Source organism: Marmota monax, unplaced genomic scaffold (assembly GCF_021218885.2).
Source record: "Marmota monax isolate L192 unplaced genomic scaffold, Marmota_monax_Labrador192_F-V1.1 WCK01_AAM20220418_F8-fsc00090, whole genome shotgun sequence".
Classification (NCBI taxonomy): Eukaryota; Metazoa; Chordata; class Mammalia; order Rodentia; family Sciuridae; genus Marmota; species Marmota monax.
In genome coordinates this window covers 3,865,144-3,883,765 of record NW_026695219.1, presented here as the reverse complement: position 1 = coordinate 3,883,765, position 18,622 = coordinate 3,865,144, and the positions used below count along the sequence as shown (strand labels likewise).

The 18,622-nt window shown below is 37.8% G+C and overlaps 1 protein-coding gene and 1 pseudogene across 4 annotated transcripts in view; one reads left to right on the top strand and one right to left on the bottom strand.

Moving 5' to 3' along the window:
• Positions 1 to 18,622, top strand: part of Pld5 (phospholipase D family member 5) — a 421,479-nt gene that overhangs the window by 229,752 nt on the left and 173,105 nt on the right. For all 4 annotated transcript variants that reach the window (XM_046432532.2, XM_058575187.1, XM_058575184.1 and 1 more), the window contains exon 3: positions 12,432 to 12,600. In XM_046432532.2, coding sequence (XP_046288488.1) covers positions 12,432 to 12,600 — 169 coding nt within the window. The remainder of the gene's footprint in view (positions 1 to 12,431; positions 12,601 to 18,622) is intronic.
• Positions 7,033 to 10,805, bottom strand: LOC124085006 (eukaryotic translation initiation factor 2A-like; annotated as a pseudogene).

Here is an 18,622-nt window from a genome sequence, read left to right as displayed (position 1 = left end):
ATCATCACTGAAGTTTTTTAATAGAAACATTGGATGAAGACATTTGTTTCACCAAAACCATTTGAGGTTTTTCCTCACTTATTAATATTTTTGTTTTGTTTTTGAGTCAGGGTCTCTCTATGTTGCCCTGGCTGGCCTGGGCTCAAGCCATCTGCCTGCCTTGGCCTCCCAAGTTGCTGGGACTGCAGGTACATGCCTTCAGGCCTGGCTTTTCAATTTTTAAAAAAAATATTTGGGAAAATAATTAAATAAGATAATGCTAAATGTTACTGTTTTTGTTTTGTTTTATTTTCTTTTTTTAGTTTTATTTTTGTGGTGCTGGGGTTTGAAACCAGGTTCTCAAGCATGCTAACCACATGTTCTATCATTGAGCTACATCCTTAGACCCCTGAATTTTAAAACTTTGGCACAGAGATAATAACAATTAAAATTCTATATACACAGAAAGTTGATTAAAAAAACAATTTATTGCATTAAGGGAAATATACATACATAGGCTTATGTGCTACCTACCCTCAGTACGGGGTCTGGGATCGAATCAGGTAATAAAATTTATTTGTTCATCCAGCAAAATTTAGTCATTACAAAATTATCCCATACCCTTTTGTGTGTCAACTCTGAAGAAATTCAAGCCATATTTGGAGTGAAAAGGCACATTTAGAAAAACTATTTTAAACCACTGGAAACGGCACATGTTCTGCCAAATGATGCTGATCACTGTTGGTGGACTTGAAATATATGAGCTGAAATTGTCTTCTGCCCAGTGTCCCCAGGGAAGGGTACCAACTATAGAGCTCACGAGACAGCTTGTAATTTACAATTGCTTCACTCCAACTGGGCCACTTAGTTGACACTTTTCCTGCTTTTCAAAAATCATTTTTTTAGTTTTCCAAGTAGTGTCAGCTACATACAACTTTCCTGAACAAGAAACTGCTATGCTAGTCTAAGGATTCTTCCAGATCTACTTTCTCTGGAGGTTTTGAGAGAATTACTGAGTCATAGAGAATTCATTCCAAACAAGAGAATTCATGGACACATCAGTGGTGACCAGTCAGTCATTTGGCCAGCATCAGTAGGGTACACATCAGTTTGACATAGCTCATGGTGGTGGGCAAGAAAGAATTTGTCAAGTGATGAGATTTACTGCGAATTGCTGAGATTCAAAATAGGAAGGAAGAAAGAAAATGACATAGAATGTCCCTCTCCTAATGAATAAATAAATAGCTCCCACCAGCCCTGAGCAGTGTTAGATCAAACTTCATTGTTTTGAAGTTGCTGGGTAAGATCTGATGTTAAAGACATGAGTTAGCACTCCTATTTCTTGGCCCTTATTTCAAAAAACAGATACTAGCAATAATTGATGGTAAATTCTCCATTGCTAAAAGTTTCACTGTGCCTTAAATCAAAGACGACTTGAAACCAAAAAACCATTAGTCAAGAATTTATTTTAAAATAAATAAATCCAGAGATACATTTTGACTACATAGATGGATCAGCTTCCTGTATCTTCTACAAGGCAGTGTTTGAAGGTCCCTACCTGTTGTGATTTGGATATGCTGTATCCCTCAGAACGTATGTGTAGACAATATAAGAATATTCAGAGGTGAAATAATTAGATTATGAGAGTTGTAACCTAGTGAGTGGATTCCACTTATAGAAATTAACTGGGTGGTAACTGTAGGCAGATAGGGTGTGATGGAGGAGACAGGTCACTGGAGGAATGCCTTTTTTGTCCCTGATGAGCAGAGCTGTTTCCTGATTGCAGTGTTCTGACCTGCTTTCCTATCCCACACCCGATGTTCTGCCTCATCTTGGGCCCAGAGGTATAAAGTGCCAAACCTTGATTGAAGTGTGAGCCAAAATAAAGCTTTCCTCCTCTACGTTTTTCTTGTTAAGTTTTCTGGTCACACAACACAAAACATTACCTTTAACGTATATTCAACATCTCCCCAGTTTTTTCCACCCTCAGCACTAAAGCCTCCATGTTTTTTTTTTTTTCACCTCAATAGTAGGCTATTGCATTTGTCCTTTATTTTATTTTATTTTTCTGGTGCTAGGGATTGAACCTGAGACCTGGAGCATGCTAATCATGTACATTACTGCTGAGCATCACCTCCAGTCCTACAGAGGTCTTCTAATTGGTCCACTTACTCTTGATCCCCTGTGCTTGGGTGGGTCTTCATTTCCTTTCTGGGCCAGCACTGAGAAACTTTAAGCCAGAAAAAAATTGTTGTACCATCACTGTAGATTTCCTGGTTGTCAACGAGTTGACAGGATGGCATATAGATTGAGGTGGACATGGGAAAAAGCCGGTCTACTTTCCCCTCTTCTCCAATTTAGAAGTTAATAAAAATGAAACAACTGATGAGAAAAAATAAGAAAGTATTTAAAAATTGAAAAAATATAGTAAAAGAACAGAATGTCTGTATAATTGACAAGGGCTTCTGCTGCAAGGTAGGCAGCAATTTGAACATCAGAACAGATTACAACAATGCTAGACAAAAACCCTTTGAATTTTAAAAAATTAATCTTGGAGTCTACACCAATAAAACAAAAAATTTTTAATTTAAAAAAACATAAAACAGGTGATTTTACAGAAGAGCACCAACTAACAAATATAGAACACAAGATAGGAAATTATCAATTCGCAGCCAATATAGTAAAAAAAAAAAAAAAGAATAGATACAGTCAGGAATCATAGGATTCTTGAAGGATGTTCAGTTACTTAGTGAAATGCTAGGGAACAGGGTATTTGTACCACCTCAGTGGGCCTCTGCACAAGTTATTTATTAATTATACAGGGAGAAAAGTTACAGTTCAAGTAGGAATATCTGGCAGACATCTCTTTTTCCAAGTGACCAAAGCTAACATCACCAGTAGTAGAACCAGCCACTACTCTGAACCACCTGGTACCCTGCATGTAGGAAAACACACCACCTATGTAGTCTTCCTGCCAAAAATATTGAACCTAAATCTAATCATGAGGCAACAATCAAGCAAACAAATTCAGGATTATTCAGCCAAAAAAAAAACAAACTGACCTGGGATCTTCAAAAATATCAGTGTCATGCAAAACAAAACAAAAATGCTGAGGAACTCTCCTAGACTAAAGGAGATCAAGGAACATGAACACTGAATGCAATGAGTGAATATTAATTGGATCTTGGATGCTAAAAAACAAAGGACATTATTGGGACAACTGGAAAAATTTGAATATTAGATAACAGGACCATATTACATCAAATTTCCTGTGTGATAATTGTGTTTATTTAGAAAAACGACTTCCTTAGAAATGTATTCTGAAACTTCAGGAATAACTGCATGCTATCTATAACTTACACTCAGCTGGTTTGTGTGTATGTATTTGTGTACACAAGATTCTTTCTTGCAGTGAATGTATTTATTTGCTGTCCTCTGCAATTTTTCTGTAGATTGAAATTTTTCAAAATAAAAAGTTGGCTAGGGCTGGGGTTGTGGCTCAGTGGCAGAGTGCTTGCCTTGCACGTGTGAGGCACTGGGTTCATTCCTCAGCACCACATAAAAATAAATAAACAAAATAAAGTTATTAAAAATAAAATTTGGCTAAAGATTGTTTAAGCAAATCTCTCATTATTTTGATAGGTCCTCTCTATGCCAGATTAAAAATTATCAGGATTTTATTAATAACACATAGGGCTGGCTGATATCCTATCTTCTATCTTTCATTCATAAACTCGCTCTGACCCAAATTGTCTGAAGAAATGAAACATATTTGTCAGCTGAATTAAAGCAAGCTCACTTGATCTCTCTCAGCTATTTCTGAGTTCAAAGGCAATCAGGGAATCACCCCCATACGTAGCAAGTCATCTTCTACTTCAACCCCAGAGAGTCCAGTATCTTCTTGAGAAAGTTAACCTTTGCCTTATCAATCCTGGGCTTCCATTGCAACCAAATGACTACAATGAAGATACTTTTTAACTTTGAGTGCAAATCTAATTGTTTTGATGGGACAAACCCATCTGTTCGGTTTCCCGATTAATGCTATCAGAGAACCAAGATCTAAGCAATGAAAGTCTATAAATTGCCAATTATCAATATAAATCAGGTCCTAAAAATGATCTATTACATTAAACAATGAAAGAAAGCTCACATTAACAGTTTATTAGATGGCCTTTAGCCAAAATATGTAGTCTTTTTAAGTAACTATCAGTTTGAAAACTTGCAGGTTTTTGTGCTGTGGATTATGTTTAAAAATAATGTGTCTTTTATTTTGTGCTTACTCTGAAGCAGGCACTGAGCAAAGCACTTCACAGAGATGCCCTCCTCTAATCTTTGTAATAACCTTTTGTCTTTTCAGAAGTGGAAACATTTAAACAGGTTATTAATTTGTTGAAGGTCATGTAGCTCATAACGGGCAGAGCTGTGTTTTGTCCCTGTAATTTCAAATCCTTCCTTTTCAACATTTCTCTATATTTCTCTATAATAATACCAGAATAATGTGTAAAAAAGGTAAAAATCTTAAAGTTTCCTGTAACTACCAAAATACACACACACACACACACTCACACACCCTCTTTTAAAAGCTAGCAAACATGTGGAACTTCATTTTTTTTAACTAGCTTTTAAGAGGAGAACTACAAATATTTCTTTGAGAAGGTACCATATTGCTCCTGGATTAAAGGAGGAATTTTGATGATCACATTAAGTTCGGAGGATAAATACATGCTATTAATAAGAAGAGTGAGAATTCTATTTTAAATTCTATTAACAAAATAAAAGGCCTTTTCTTATATTTATTCCACCTAGCTCCCTGGACCCACAGTTCAAATCATTTATAGTTTATTTTTAAGTGCCATGAAAAGAGGCGTAAAAAGATTTGGGCGGGGTTGTGTCCTGGTGTACTCAGCTTGCCTCCCTGTTATTTGGTGTCTTGAATGGTGCTAAAGCTTCTGCAGAGAGTTCCCTTAAAGCCCCAGGAAGCAGGCATTCCAGGGATTTGCCCAAAGGTGAATTTTAATGAGATCTGCCTCCTCTTTTCTTTCCTTGCAGGAGAAGAGTATAGCAAGGGCTGTAATGACATGTAAATGACTTCTGCACATATACTAATTAGATAGGGCCCCTGGAGAGTAGCCAGCTGTTGGTTGTTAAGGGAAATAAAATGATAGGTCACAGAAATAAGTCATTTCAAAGCTGATTTCTAAAGACCTTTTCCAGCACTCACAAAGGAGCAATAGAGACCTTCAGGTCAAGTGAGAGAGGGCATCTGTGAGGAGGTAAGCAGAGCTTCCTCTGGGGCTCCCTGCTCCCCAAATTCATTCTCCAAACAAAAGCCTGGTCCCTAGGCCCCAGTGCTCTGTTTTTATTTTTATTATAAATTCGTGATTTCTTTGATATTTTTAAAAAGCCAAATAATAATAAAAATAAATTTGATTTTCCTTGGCTTCCAGGGAATTTTTCACTCTCCTCTTCCATTCTTTCCAGTACCTTTTCCCTGTCTTCTTCACTTGCTTCCAGTTTCTCTATTATCTAGAAATGATTAGACATTTCCATATTTGCCTTTGACCCAATTTTTTTTCTCCTGAAATTCTGATAATCTTACCCTCTTATCTTTTGGGGAAGTATGAAATAGAAGAAAAAGGAATTCTCATTCATCTAATGAGAACTAACCGTCCTTTCACAGGAAACAATGGATTCTTCCTGAATGGTACTTCCAGATGCATAAGTTAAAATGCGAACTGTTAGCTTTGTAATAATGTTCAAACAAAGTTATCAAAATATTTTTTAAAAAATTTATGATATGAGAACATATATATCATGTACTACATATTTATGAAATAACAATATCTGATCACCACCACAGTTAAAGACTTGGAGATGTCAGCAATGACTGTATGAACATTCTTCTCCTTACTTAAGTTTACCACACCTTTACTCCTTTATATAATAAATCCTGCCATCTACTAAAATTTTGTCTTTCAATTTGTCAAGCTTAGCTGAAAAAGTATGTCTCTTTTCTTGATCATGTATCATGTAAAATCAATTTAATAGGCACAATTAAATAATTTTCGACATATTCTTGGATAAGTTGTTAAAATTGGAGACCAACATTAAATGTGGCACATGGAAATTCTGTGTACACCAGTGGTTTTCATAGAAGATCTCTTTGCACTGATTTCTGATAACCACTTTACTTTCTGTGGCTCTTTACCTGATTCTGAATCCCAAATCTTCCAGTTCCTACCAAAGGGCTATCTCTTCTTGAGTATTCTCCAACTAATTTTTTGTTGTTTTGTTTTCTAATTGATATGGTTTAGATATGAGGTTTTCCCCTAAAAGCTTCTATGTGAGACAAGGCAAGAAAATTCAAAGGTGAAGTGCAATATAGTGCAATATTAATATCCTGATGGGGATTAATTGAGTGGTCACTGTAGGCAGGTAGGATGTAGCTAGAGGAGATGGGTCACCAAGGGTGTATCTTTGAGATATATATTTTGTCCGTGGTGAGGGAAGCTCTTTCTTCTTCTTGGTGGCTACATCCTAAACTGCTTTCCTCTGGCACACACTTCCACCATGATGTCCTGCCTCACCTCAGGCCACAAGGAATGCAATTGACCATCTATGAATGGAGACCTCTAACACCATGAGCCCCAAATAAATTTTTCCTCCTTAAAATTGTTCTCGTCAGCTCTTTTGGTCACAGCAGGGGAAAAAAAGCTGACTAAAACACAGTTGTTCATTTTCCTTCCATTTCTTTTTTACATTCTTGATTGTTTTTTTTTTCCTTTTTTTCTATCTGAGGGTCTCTAGAACTTGAATGAGAGGTAGTCTTTCATGGTGTGTCTGTGGAGCAAAAATTGATGGCAAAGCTGAGCTCTTATCAGTTCATGCTTCCTTTGATTTAAAAAAAATATTTATTTTTTAGTTGTAGTTGTACATAATGCCTCTATTTTGTTTATTTATTTTTATGTGGTGGTGAGAACCGAACCCAGGGCCCTGCACGTGTGAGGCAAGCATTCTACCACTGAGCCACAACCCCAGACCCTTCTTTGATTTTTAAAAAGGGTTAATTTTGATAATAGCATTTCTTGGTGGTGGTTTCATATTCTGAGGTAACCACTTCTATGAAGTTTAAGATTAGTGATTGGTTCATTTCTTAAAGCTGACTTTAGGTTCCTCACTGGGTACTTCAGTTGAAACTGCTTGGTAAACTACTGTTTTTGCTGGAAATAGCCTGTCCAAACTTGCCATAATTCTGCATTTGATGACATATTGTATTTGTGTAAGAGCCATTATAATGCCAAATCTTGTACCCATACTAAAATGTAACCTGGGACCACACATGGCTGTTAAAATATGCTCACCATCTGGACACCCAGCAAAATGTATAGAATCAGAAACTACTAGTTTAGAAATAAGTTTGTAGTATTTAACATCCCACATTCCATTTGTTCTCTCAGATTTCCCAATCTAGCTAGTACTAATATATATCTATGAGGGCTATAGTAGACTTGGTACAAGAACTATTTCCAAAATCAAAATACAGGATCACATTTCAAGTTTAAAATTGTTACTTTGATAAGCATGAAACCCTAAGCAGCACAAAACTTAGTAGCACTAGAATTCTAATCAATACTTATGGCTCTATTTTGGTAGTTGTGTTACAGCGTTTTATCCATTTGTTGAATATAGTGCAATATTTGTTCCCTATTTGTAGGAAACAATGGTTTTGTCAACACATGTTCTAGCTATTACCATAACAATGGTTTTTATTATTATTGTTATTCCATAGTAACCTTATTATCATTAAAGAAACTTATTGGCTAAAGCTGCATGTGATCCACCAAAGTTGGGGTGTTGATATAATCTAACAAACGAAGGTACATCTTTACTTGCTAGAACATTACTCTTTTGTATTGTTGGAGTCCAGGTGATAACACAAAATCATTAATTTTTCCAAATGTAATTTGTTTGTATTTGTGTTAAAACTGATATTTAGACAAACAAACAAAATTCATTGTTAACAACTCAGGCAAGGTACTTTTATCTTCTGACCAATGGACTCTAATCAATGTTGCATTTTTTTTTTCTGGATGGATGATCTCAAACATGTTTTCAGTTTTCACATCATAAAATTGTAGGTTGAGTATCCCAGCTGTACCATCTTTAGAAGGAGTAGTATAAGGCTCACACTGCCAAGACATTGTTTCCTTGTGAAAATTCAGGGCAAACTACTTTTGGGAAGCTGAAGTCATGCAGTGGTCCATTGTTAGTGAATTGATGATATGTACTTTTATTCTAGCAACCCTGCCAAACAAGATCCCATATCACTATAGTTGTATAAACTTTGTAATTTTTTTGTTCAAATTCCACCTGTCATCCCTGATTTTAAGAAGGGTAGAGTATTTCAGTATAAACTTTATAAAGAATGCCCCAGACCACCTGGAAAATACAAGTGTGGTAGTCCATTCACCATACCCAGCCCATATCCTTGGACTAGCAAGAGCAGGATAGATGGTGCCATCTTGTTTTAGAAAAAAAAGAAAAGTTCTTAATACTGCCAAAATTACAGATTCTGCTAATTATAGTCCTGTGGTTGTCTTTGGTCATAATTAAAGGGAATGCTAAATTTTGATTACAGATTAGGGTAAATAAAAATGTCAAAATCCAAGTTAATAGGAACCTATGGGTTGTATCCACAGATCCACGTTAAGAACACCTCAAAAGAGACTGGGAATCCTCACTCATTCATATGCCTAGCAGAAGTCAGTAAGGGGACAGAAGAATGGGATGGTATGAGCCATCCACAATTGTACAATCATTCATTCTACATTCCTTATTTTATCTATTTGACTTATCTGGGCTTCTTGAGACTTCTCGTGTCTTTCTCAGTATGTTTTTTTTTTTATATCAAAGTAAGATTAAAACTAGTCAGTTTCGGGCTGGAGTTGTGGCTCAGTGGTAGAGTGCTCACCTACCATGGGTGAGGCACTAGGTTCGATCCTCAGCATCACATAAAAATAAGTAAATAAAAATAAAGGCATTGAGCCCACCTACAACTAAAAGATATTAAAAAAGAAACTAGTCAGTTATATTTGGTAGCTATTGTGTTTTGGTTTCGGTGAAGGGGAATCTTTTTTGGTTTGGGGGTAGTTTTTAAATATATTCATGGTTTGAAATATACTTTATGGTTGTAGGGAAGGCTGAAACTGCTGATTGTCTCAATTCATGTGTTTATGCCATGTCTAACTTCTATGAATTGGGTAATGGGCTTAAAATGTGGATAATATCACAATATTAAATTTTGACCACTGTCTTCTGCCTTTGAAGATTTTGAAGTAGGTAAAACTTAACTCTCTCTTGACTTCCTCACTGCTGCCTTCTCCTGGGCTTCTCTTGACTTCTAGATTCTTTAATGGTTACTTCTAAAATCCTCTTGTCTGTCTCTCACTCTGCCAACCATAAGATGTAGGCATTTCCTCCACATTAAGCCTTGGGATGGTTTCCTCTTCATGTGTTTTACCTTGGCACTATCTCCCAATCCCCAATTTTCATCCTTTCCCATGTTCCTTGTCAGCAGTAACAGCCCTACCTGCCTCTTCCAAGTTGTTCAGATTTTAATAAAACTCAGCACACACTCTTTAGACACATTGTTAAGTGCTAGGGATACAAATCTGGACCAATGGAGTAGGTTCCTGCCTTTGCACACTCTACAGTCTACCAAGGAGAGCAACCTTAATGAGTAGGATGAAAGGGGCAGAGTTGATCATTAGGGATCTAGCCTACTTTGGGGTCATAGGGAAGCCCATCAAGGGGAAGTGATGTTTAAATTGGAAATTTGAAGGTGTACTGAGGGAGAGCTCAATGACCAGTGTAGGAACTGGGATTTAGAAAATGTAAATGTTACATTTTCTAAATACCAAAATGCCAAAATCTAGAGAGAATAGCAGGGAAAGAGGAAAAGATGTGAAGTTTGCTGCAATATGAAACTCAAAAGAGGCCAACTGATCTCATTGAAAATCAAAGGGAGACAGTAGAGGAAAGGGACCAAGAGGTGGGAGCCAGGGAGGGTAGGAGGAGGTGCTGGGGAATGATATGGGCCAAATTATATAGTTATATTGTACAATATAATTTGTATAGATGTACAAATATGTAACAGCAGTCCCAACATTATGCACAACTATAATAAAAAAGAAAAAGAAAAACGTGGAAAACTAAAAGAGGACATCTGAGTCTAATAAAGAATCTACTTCCTGTTAGAATTCTAGAGGAGCAGGTCACACTGGCAAACCCTTGCTACCATGTTAGCGAAGGATGGGGGTAAGTAGCACCTATTAAGGCCAATGGGGAAGTCCATAGGAAATTCAGTTAGGCATAGCATTTAGGAGTACACTTTTTAAAATTAATCTGTGTATGGAAATTAGTTTGGCAAAGGGCCAGAGACCACTGAAGGTGTATCAAAGGCCAGCTCAGAGATGCTATTTTTCTCTCAGAAAAATCTGAGTCCTCGTCGACTGAGTATTTCTCCATCACTTGCTCTTCCTACCCATAAAATATTGCATCCTTAAGATTTAATTTCTATAGTGTCCATTGCATGTCATTTTTTATTTTCGTTGACCTAATTCAACTTCTTGTTTTTTTTTTCAGAACTGTTTCAACAGCCTCTTACTCTACTGACCTTCTAGATCTTCTAGTTTCCCTTTTCTCCACTTCAGTACCATACAGCTGTACTGCCAGAATTATCCCCCTTATCCCCATGAAATGCATTTTGTTGCTGCAAATGTGTGAACATTAAATCCAAACTCTTCTTCCTGGTTCACCACCTCCATGGTGCTGGCTCTGTGGACACTGCCAGTTTTCTCCACCATACAAATACCTTCCACAAGTTTCCAATCTCACACACCAATTTACAAGTGTCCAGATACACTAAACTCCCCCCACCTTCTTAGAATATCTTTCTCTTCCAGTTTACTTATAAAAAAATTCTATATTGAAGACTCATTCCCAGTCCAGCTTCCTTTAATTCCAAATGCCCCAATCAATTAATCTTCCTTCCTGCATAGGTTCCAATTATCTATCTAATTAAACTTCTTACTTGTGTTTCACCATTTACTAGAATCTATTTCCTATTAGGATTCGATTTGAATTAGTTAATATGAGACAGACTGTCCCACTAGAGTATGAATTTCTAGGGACTAGGGAGATTTATCATCATCCTTTCTGTGTTACCTAAAGTGATTTGTTTGTCCTTTATGTAAAAGGGATCAACAAATGTTAAATGAATTCACAGGTGGTAGTGAGGTGATTTGATTCCAAAATTGTGAATGTCTCTGAACAAAATCCCCAACCCCACGCTGGCTATAATATTCTAGGTTCACCATATACACTGAATATTTTATTAACAGTGTTTTTTTTTTTCTGAAGGTAGCTAAATGAAACAAATCTCAAAAGAGATTTTATTGAGAAGTTCTGAATTCTGTGTGGAATGTTGAAATTCATTCTATGAGTATTGTTGAGCTCAAAATATGTATTTATTTTTTATTTTGCTGGGGATGGAACACAGGGCCGGATGCATACTAAGCACACTGTCATTGAACTATACCTCCGGCCCCCAATTTTGCATCTGTCTCTAGGCATGCAGCTATTAATAAAACAGATTATTGTTCTGAGAGCACATAACAGATGTTGTCAAAGAAGTTTGGGATTTCTTCATCAAGAAATGCAGGAGAATATACACTTACTGAACTGGAAAAAAATTGTTCAGCTAACTCAGAGAGGTGGTTACAATGGAGATGTGACCAATATATAACAGTATATACAAAGATAAAATACAATATTGCTAACTGCAGTTTATTTAGGGCTTGTTTGTTGCTAATATTTTATACATTCCTTATATTTGACTTTAATAAAATCTTGCACCAGGCAGTTTTTATTACTTTTTCTCAGTATTACTTTTTACCTTAGACTGGGAAGCATCAATAGAGGTGTTAAGCAATAATCACTTTCATTGAATTCCAATAGGAGCCTAACATCATATTGAAAATTGGAGATATACAAACTTAATTTGTGGCCTCATGTAGCTTGCAGAAATAGTATTTTATATAGTAATTACATTGCTGCAGGGTAAAAATTAGGAATGTAGTACTAGAAGATGATGCTCATGTAGGAAACACTGACCTTTTTTTTTCAAGGTCAATTCGAAACAGGACATTAAGGACAAATACTATGATTTTTCTGAAATACGAGTGTCAAGTATGTGAACTTTCAGAACACAATTAGCATAGATGAAACCTAAGAGACTTTTGATGGAAAGACATAAATTATGAAGGACGTGTACATTCAGAAAAATTTAAGAGTGTTTTCCAGATGTCTCTGTGTAAATAATGTAAAGAAAGATTGATGGCTTCAAATTTGACTAGATTTTGTTTGTTTGTTTTTTCAAAATCTTTTCTAAGAATTGCCCTGGTGGAAAATATTCCTGAAGGCCTTAACTATTCAGAAAATGCACCATTTCACTTATCACTTTTCCAAGGCTGGATGAATTTACTCAACATGGCCAAAAAGTCTGTTGACATAGTATCTTCCCATTGGGATCTCAACCACACTCATCCATCAGCATGTCAGGTAAGCTGCATCCTCTCTCTGTGTGTTAATTTTACGTATGTGTATTTGACACTCTTTAGTATTCTTTTCCTCCACTCCTCAAACTCAACTCATTTTTTAAATTCCACCTTCGCTCATGAGTTTGTGCATATCATCGCATTTATCTATACATGTTGTTGTTAATCATATGTTGCTTGGCTCCTACCATCACCCCAGGCTTTTAAGGGCATGATCATATTTCCACTTTGCCTACAATAGGCTCTCCATATAGCACTGTGCCACACGGCTCCAGGGGTGCCATTCACATCAGAGCACCTGTCAATAGCAAGGCCCAGAAATATGCTTTGCACAACCTGCATGTTTACAGATCTATTTCTGTAACTTATTGCCAAGATATTTATTTGGTCAATTTGTGTTATAATTTACCACTAGGCTACAGAGCCTACTTTTTTTTTTTTTTTTGGTACTTGGGATTAAACTCAGGGGCACTCAACCACTGAGTCATATCCCCAGCCCTATTTTGTATTTTATTTAGAGACAGGGTCTCACTGAGTTGCTTAGCACCTCGCTTTTGCTGAGGCTGGCTTTGAGCTCACGATCCTCCCATCTTAGCCTCCTGAATCACTGGGATTACAAGTGTGCACCAACATAGGTCTGGCCAGAGCCAACTTTTTATTTTTTTTAATTTTTTATTTTTTTAAAGAGAGAGAGAGAATTTTTTTAATATTTATTTTTTAGTATTCGGCGGACACAACATCTTTGTTTGTATGTGGTGCTAAGGATCGAACCCGGGCCACACGCATGCCAGGCGAGCACGCTACCGCTTGAGCCACATTCCCAGCCCCAGAGCCAACCTTTTAAAACAATGAAATCATACTTGTTTCTTGAGTCTGTCATATTTGGGTGAATAGGAAACAGAAATGTGATTATTGAAGAGAACCATCCTTAGAAAACTGACTAAATGAGTTAAGTGATTTCTGAATTAAGTACTCTGGATGTGAGAAAATGATTCTGGCTGGATTTAGTGTATTTTTGTTTATATTGATACAACCATGATAGTTGCATTGAGCTATCCTGTCCAAACCTATGATCACTGCCCTATACTTAAGTGTCCTAGATGGGTCAAGGGTAACATCGGTTTCATGTCTGCAATTAAAAATGTCTTGGCAGTAAGCCTATACTCATTACTTATCGGTGCTTTGAAATCCGTTTTTCATTTTTACTATTTTAAAGTCAAAATTATAAGAAAATAGGTAAAAACAACCAAAGTGCACAAGGTCATACTAAAGAATTGAGTACATTTACTAAACTTGCTAAACGTGCATGCATTCTTCCTGTTTCCATGTCTGCTATTTCGCAGCTGTTTCAAGTATTTATTGTTGCATCAAGCATCATCCCAAACAGTGGTTTAAAAAATATCAGTCATTTTTTACATTCATGATTTGGGGCAGGGCTTGATAGAGAGGACTCATCACTGATCCACAGAGTGTTTGCTGGAGTGGCTTGCCTGGGGCTAGAGGATCCAAGAAGGATCACACATATCTGGATTGTCAGCTGGTGTAGCTGGAATGTCTGGGGGTAGCTGGATCTCTTCTTTGTTCACACATGTCTCATCTTTCTGTAAACTAGCTTGGGCTCTAGATGTGGTGACTGGATCCTAAGAAGACAAAGGCTAAAGCTCTAAGGCCTGCTAAAAGACCTGGTTCTGGCATTCCAGAATGATGTTCACGATATATTTCATAGGTTGAAGCAAGTCACAAGTCCAAGATTGGAGGCATGGCATCCAGATACAGGACTAAGAAGCACTGTAGGCAGCCATCTTTGGAAATAATACTCAGCCACTTAGTGGCCATAGCAATTCATGTTTCTTCCACATGCAAAATACACTCACCTCTTCCCTCAAAAATTAATTTCTAAGTTCTATTACATGAAAGATTCAATGTCTAGGACTACTTTATCTTTATCAGCTATAGATCTGAATGAATTGCCCATATGGGCTTCTCTTGATTTGAAAACACGTATACTAAACACTAGTTATATGTCTCCCCACCCAGACTCTATTTTTTTAAATTTTTTATTAGTTGTTCAAAACATTACAAAGTTCTTGACATATCATATTTCATACATTTGATTCAAGCGGATTATGAACTCCTATTTTTACCCTATATACATAATGCAGATTCACATCGGTTACACATCCACTTTTTTACCTACTGCCATACTAATGTATGTTGTATTCTGCTGCCTTTCCTAACCTCTACTATCCCCCTCCCCTCCCCTTCCCTCCCCTCCCATCCCCTCCCTTCCCATCTTCTCTCTCTACCCCATCTACTGTAATTCATTTCTCTCTCTTTTTTCCCCCTTTCCCCTCCCTTCCTCTTATATGTAATTTTGTGTAACAATGAGGGTCTCCTTCCTTTACCATGCAATTTCCCTTCTCTCTCTCTTTCCCTCCCCCCTCTCATCCCTGCTTAGTGGTGATCTTCTCATGCTCTTCCTCTCTATTCTGTTCTTAGTTGCTCTCCTTATATCAAAGAAGACATTTGGCATTTATTTTTTAGGGATTGGCTAGCTTCACTTAGCATAATCTGCTCTAGTGCCATCCATTTCCCTGCAAATTCCATGATTTTGTCATTTTTTAGTGCAGAGTAATACTCCATTGTGTATAAATGCCACATTTTTTTTTTATCCATTCATCTATTGAAGGGCATCTAGGTTGGTTCCACAGTCTAGCTATTGTGAATTGTGCTGCTGTGAACATTGTTGTAGCAGTGTCTCTATAGCACGCTCTTTTAAGGTCTTTAGGGAATAGTCCAAGAAGGGGAATAGCTGGGTCAAATGGTGGTTCCATTCCCAGCCTTCCAAGGAATCTCCATACTGCTTTCCAAATTGGCCGCACCAATTTGCAGTCCCACCAGCAATGTACAAGCCCACACAGACTCTAAACATGCAATGTTAAAGCAGGGATAGGATAATTACAGATACTTTTGTTCAAAAAGGTGGAAAGGGACAGCACATTTTAGTCATTAGTCTATGATAATTCTGAATCCAGCCTGTCATGTGTTACCAGTTTCTCCAACTCTGCAAACAGGAATGTGTCTAGACTGGGATCTAGTTCTTTTCCCTAGGCCTGGTTTGCCAATCTGCTGCCTTCAAAAGCCCCTTGCTCCACCCACCATCTGACCATCTGTGTCTGTGTTCTTATGATTCTGGGGACTAAACCCAGGGCCTTCTGCATGGTAGACAAGAACTGCACCACTGAGCTGCACCAACCCACTGCCCAGCCTATGTTCTTTTTTTTTTCCACAAGAAATAATCTGCTTTTCTTTTGGACTTATTTTTTAGTATGCTTCCTGCTAGTAGGATTTAAAACCACGGAGACCTCATTTCTTTTTAAACCATCTCTGTCCTGTTTTAATCCAGCATAGTACAAACCTTTAACAACTTTTAGATGTTCCACTGAATTAGCAAAAAGAACCCATACCACAAATAACTTGTAGACTTGTCTTTCTTTTCCCTAAACTATGAACCTAGGTGCCCCAGGTCTTCACCGTTCAAATTGCTGGGAGCTTTTCTGTAGCGTGTTAGGAGATGGTCAGTCAGGTGTGGCCACAAGAAGAGACAGAGGAAAGGCTCAGAAAACCAAAATTTAGTATACTCATAGGTACCAGAGACAGAAGGCATGGAATACTACACAGACTATATAGACACCAGGGTAGTCAGGAGTCATAAGGGGCAGGACCAAGAGAAAAATTTAAACCAGAGACTATATAGGTATATCTTTGGAAAGACAAGACAGGGCAGCACAAATAGTTCCTGATTGACTAGTTTGAATAATTTCTTCAGACTGTAAGCTATAGAAGTGAATCCTGGTACCTGGTTTGGAGATAATTAAGGCAGAGGAATCTTGCCTCCCTCAGGGTGTATGGCTCTAACAGAGGAGATCTGGATTTAAACTCATTCATTTGCATATCAGAGACATGCCCCTGACTAGTTCTGAGAGGCATTTGTAACCTCTAAGAATTAACTAGCCCAGCTAGAGGCAGTCTCCCCCAGCCAGAAAGGTTTTGTGGAATTGTGAAGACATCATAATATATTGGGAAAAAATTTAAATTACATATATATTACAGAGCTCTTTTGTCTAGCTGAGAGGTCTACAATGTACCCACTACCCTGAGGCCATCTCTTTGAGATTTTTTTTTTTTTTTTTTTGCTGAGTGGAGAGATCTCTATATTTCCTCTAAATTCTGCATGAAAACTTAACAGTGCTGTCTTTAGTTCATCTTTTTCATAACACTCTATATATACTATGAAAGCTTTGATCACCGCCCTAAAATTGTCAACCAGATCCACATTAGTTATATTTTTATTTTCCGTTTTACAGCAGGTGGTAGTGTTGCCAAGCAGCCTGGCCTTCTTGATTTGAATGGCCCTTCTGAAGACCCCAAAAGCAGTTTATTTACTATGCTTCCAGCCTTGAGGAATAGGATGAGATTCTTGTTTTCATCACCACCCAGTCCCCAAGGCAGTGCCACATGGCTTTATCTCAGTTATCTATTGCAATGTAATAAACAGCTTCAAGATATTTTCCTTATTATTTCCTATGATTCTGTGTGTTGGCTGCACAGTTCTTTGACTCCAGTAGAACCAGCTAGACTCATTCCCATGGTCACACTTGGTTGGGAGAGTGTCTGGGGCTGGGCTGTCTGAGGACTGGATGGTTCTCCTTCTCCTCATGTGCAGTCTCATTATTCAATAATCTAACCCAAGATTCAGACAGCTGGATTCCATGAGGGTGAAAGTGAAAACTATAAGACCTCTCAATTTCATAACACTAGTTTTGCCACATTCTATTAAATGAAGCAGGTGACAGGCCAACCCAGATTCAGGGGAGGGGCAAAAGACTCCTGGTATAGTGTGCATGTTTACCAGAGGGAGAAAATGTTGACAGTGGACTTTGGGAATTATCTACTATAGCAGATTTGATGGTGTGAGATAGTTTAAGTTGTCTTTCCTGAGCCTTAGAGAAGACCAGCACCAAGCCACTGAAGGAAACAGGAACTGCAAGCCTTAATTGACTTAGAGAGCCATGCAATGACTAGTATAGGCTGCTACATTTTGAGAGCTTGGGGTGTCTACAGCTCTGTCCCAACCCATATACACCACCAAAAAGCCATGTGTGCCACCACACAATAGGAAGATTTGACTTTCGGACGTGGTGGCCTAATTATCTCTTTTCTAATATGCTATGCCTCAAGAATGCTGGATTTTTCTTTTCAAATATAAAGTGACCTTTACTACTCCCCTCCTTGCACCCCCACCTCTGGATTACTATTTCTCTTTGACCTTTACCTAAATCCTGCTTGGCCACTAGGATTCCAGAAAACAACCTAGACTTGGAGTTTATTGTGTTTGGAGGTCCTAGTACCCTGCGGCATTCCCCAGAGGTGCCCAGAAAACCCATTTGCAGGATTCAAGGGGATTCTATAGGCTGAGGTAGTAGAGGAGTCCTCTGTATATCAGTTAGCTCTGGAGACTGATGTGATGTGGTTCGAATACCTGGAGCAGAAGCTGCGCTCAGATGGCTTCAAGGCAAACTGGAATCCCTATGTGGGTGACTGTGGACCCTTCCTTCTTTAAGAGGGACATAATCTTCCAAAACAACCTAAGGACTTCTGGCTTTTCTTTGTTTTTTTTTTTTTTTCTCTTTCTCTTTCTCTTTCTCTTCCTCTTTCCCTCCCTCCCTCCCTCCTTCCCTTCCTTCCTTCCTTCCTTTCTTTATTTTAGTGGTACTGGGGATTGAACCCAGGGCTAAGCAAGTACTCCATCATTAAGCTACATCTACAGTCTTTTTAAAATTTTTATTTTTAAAAAAAGTTGCTAAGTTGCTAAACCTGATCTCAAACTTGCAATCCTCTTGCCCCGGTCCTCCACGTATATGGGATTACATGTATGCACCCCTGGGCATGATTTTAATCTGACCTTCCATGCTAGTCCTTCTGGTGTGAGCTAACTCTTTTTCCTCAGAGTTTGGCCCTGGAAA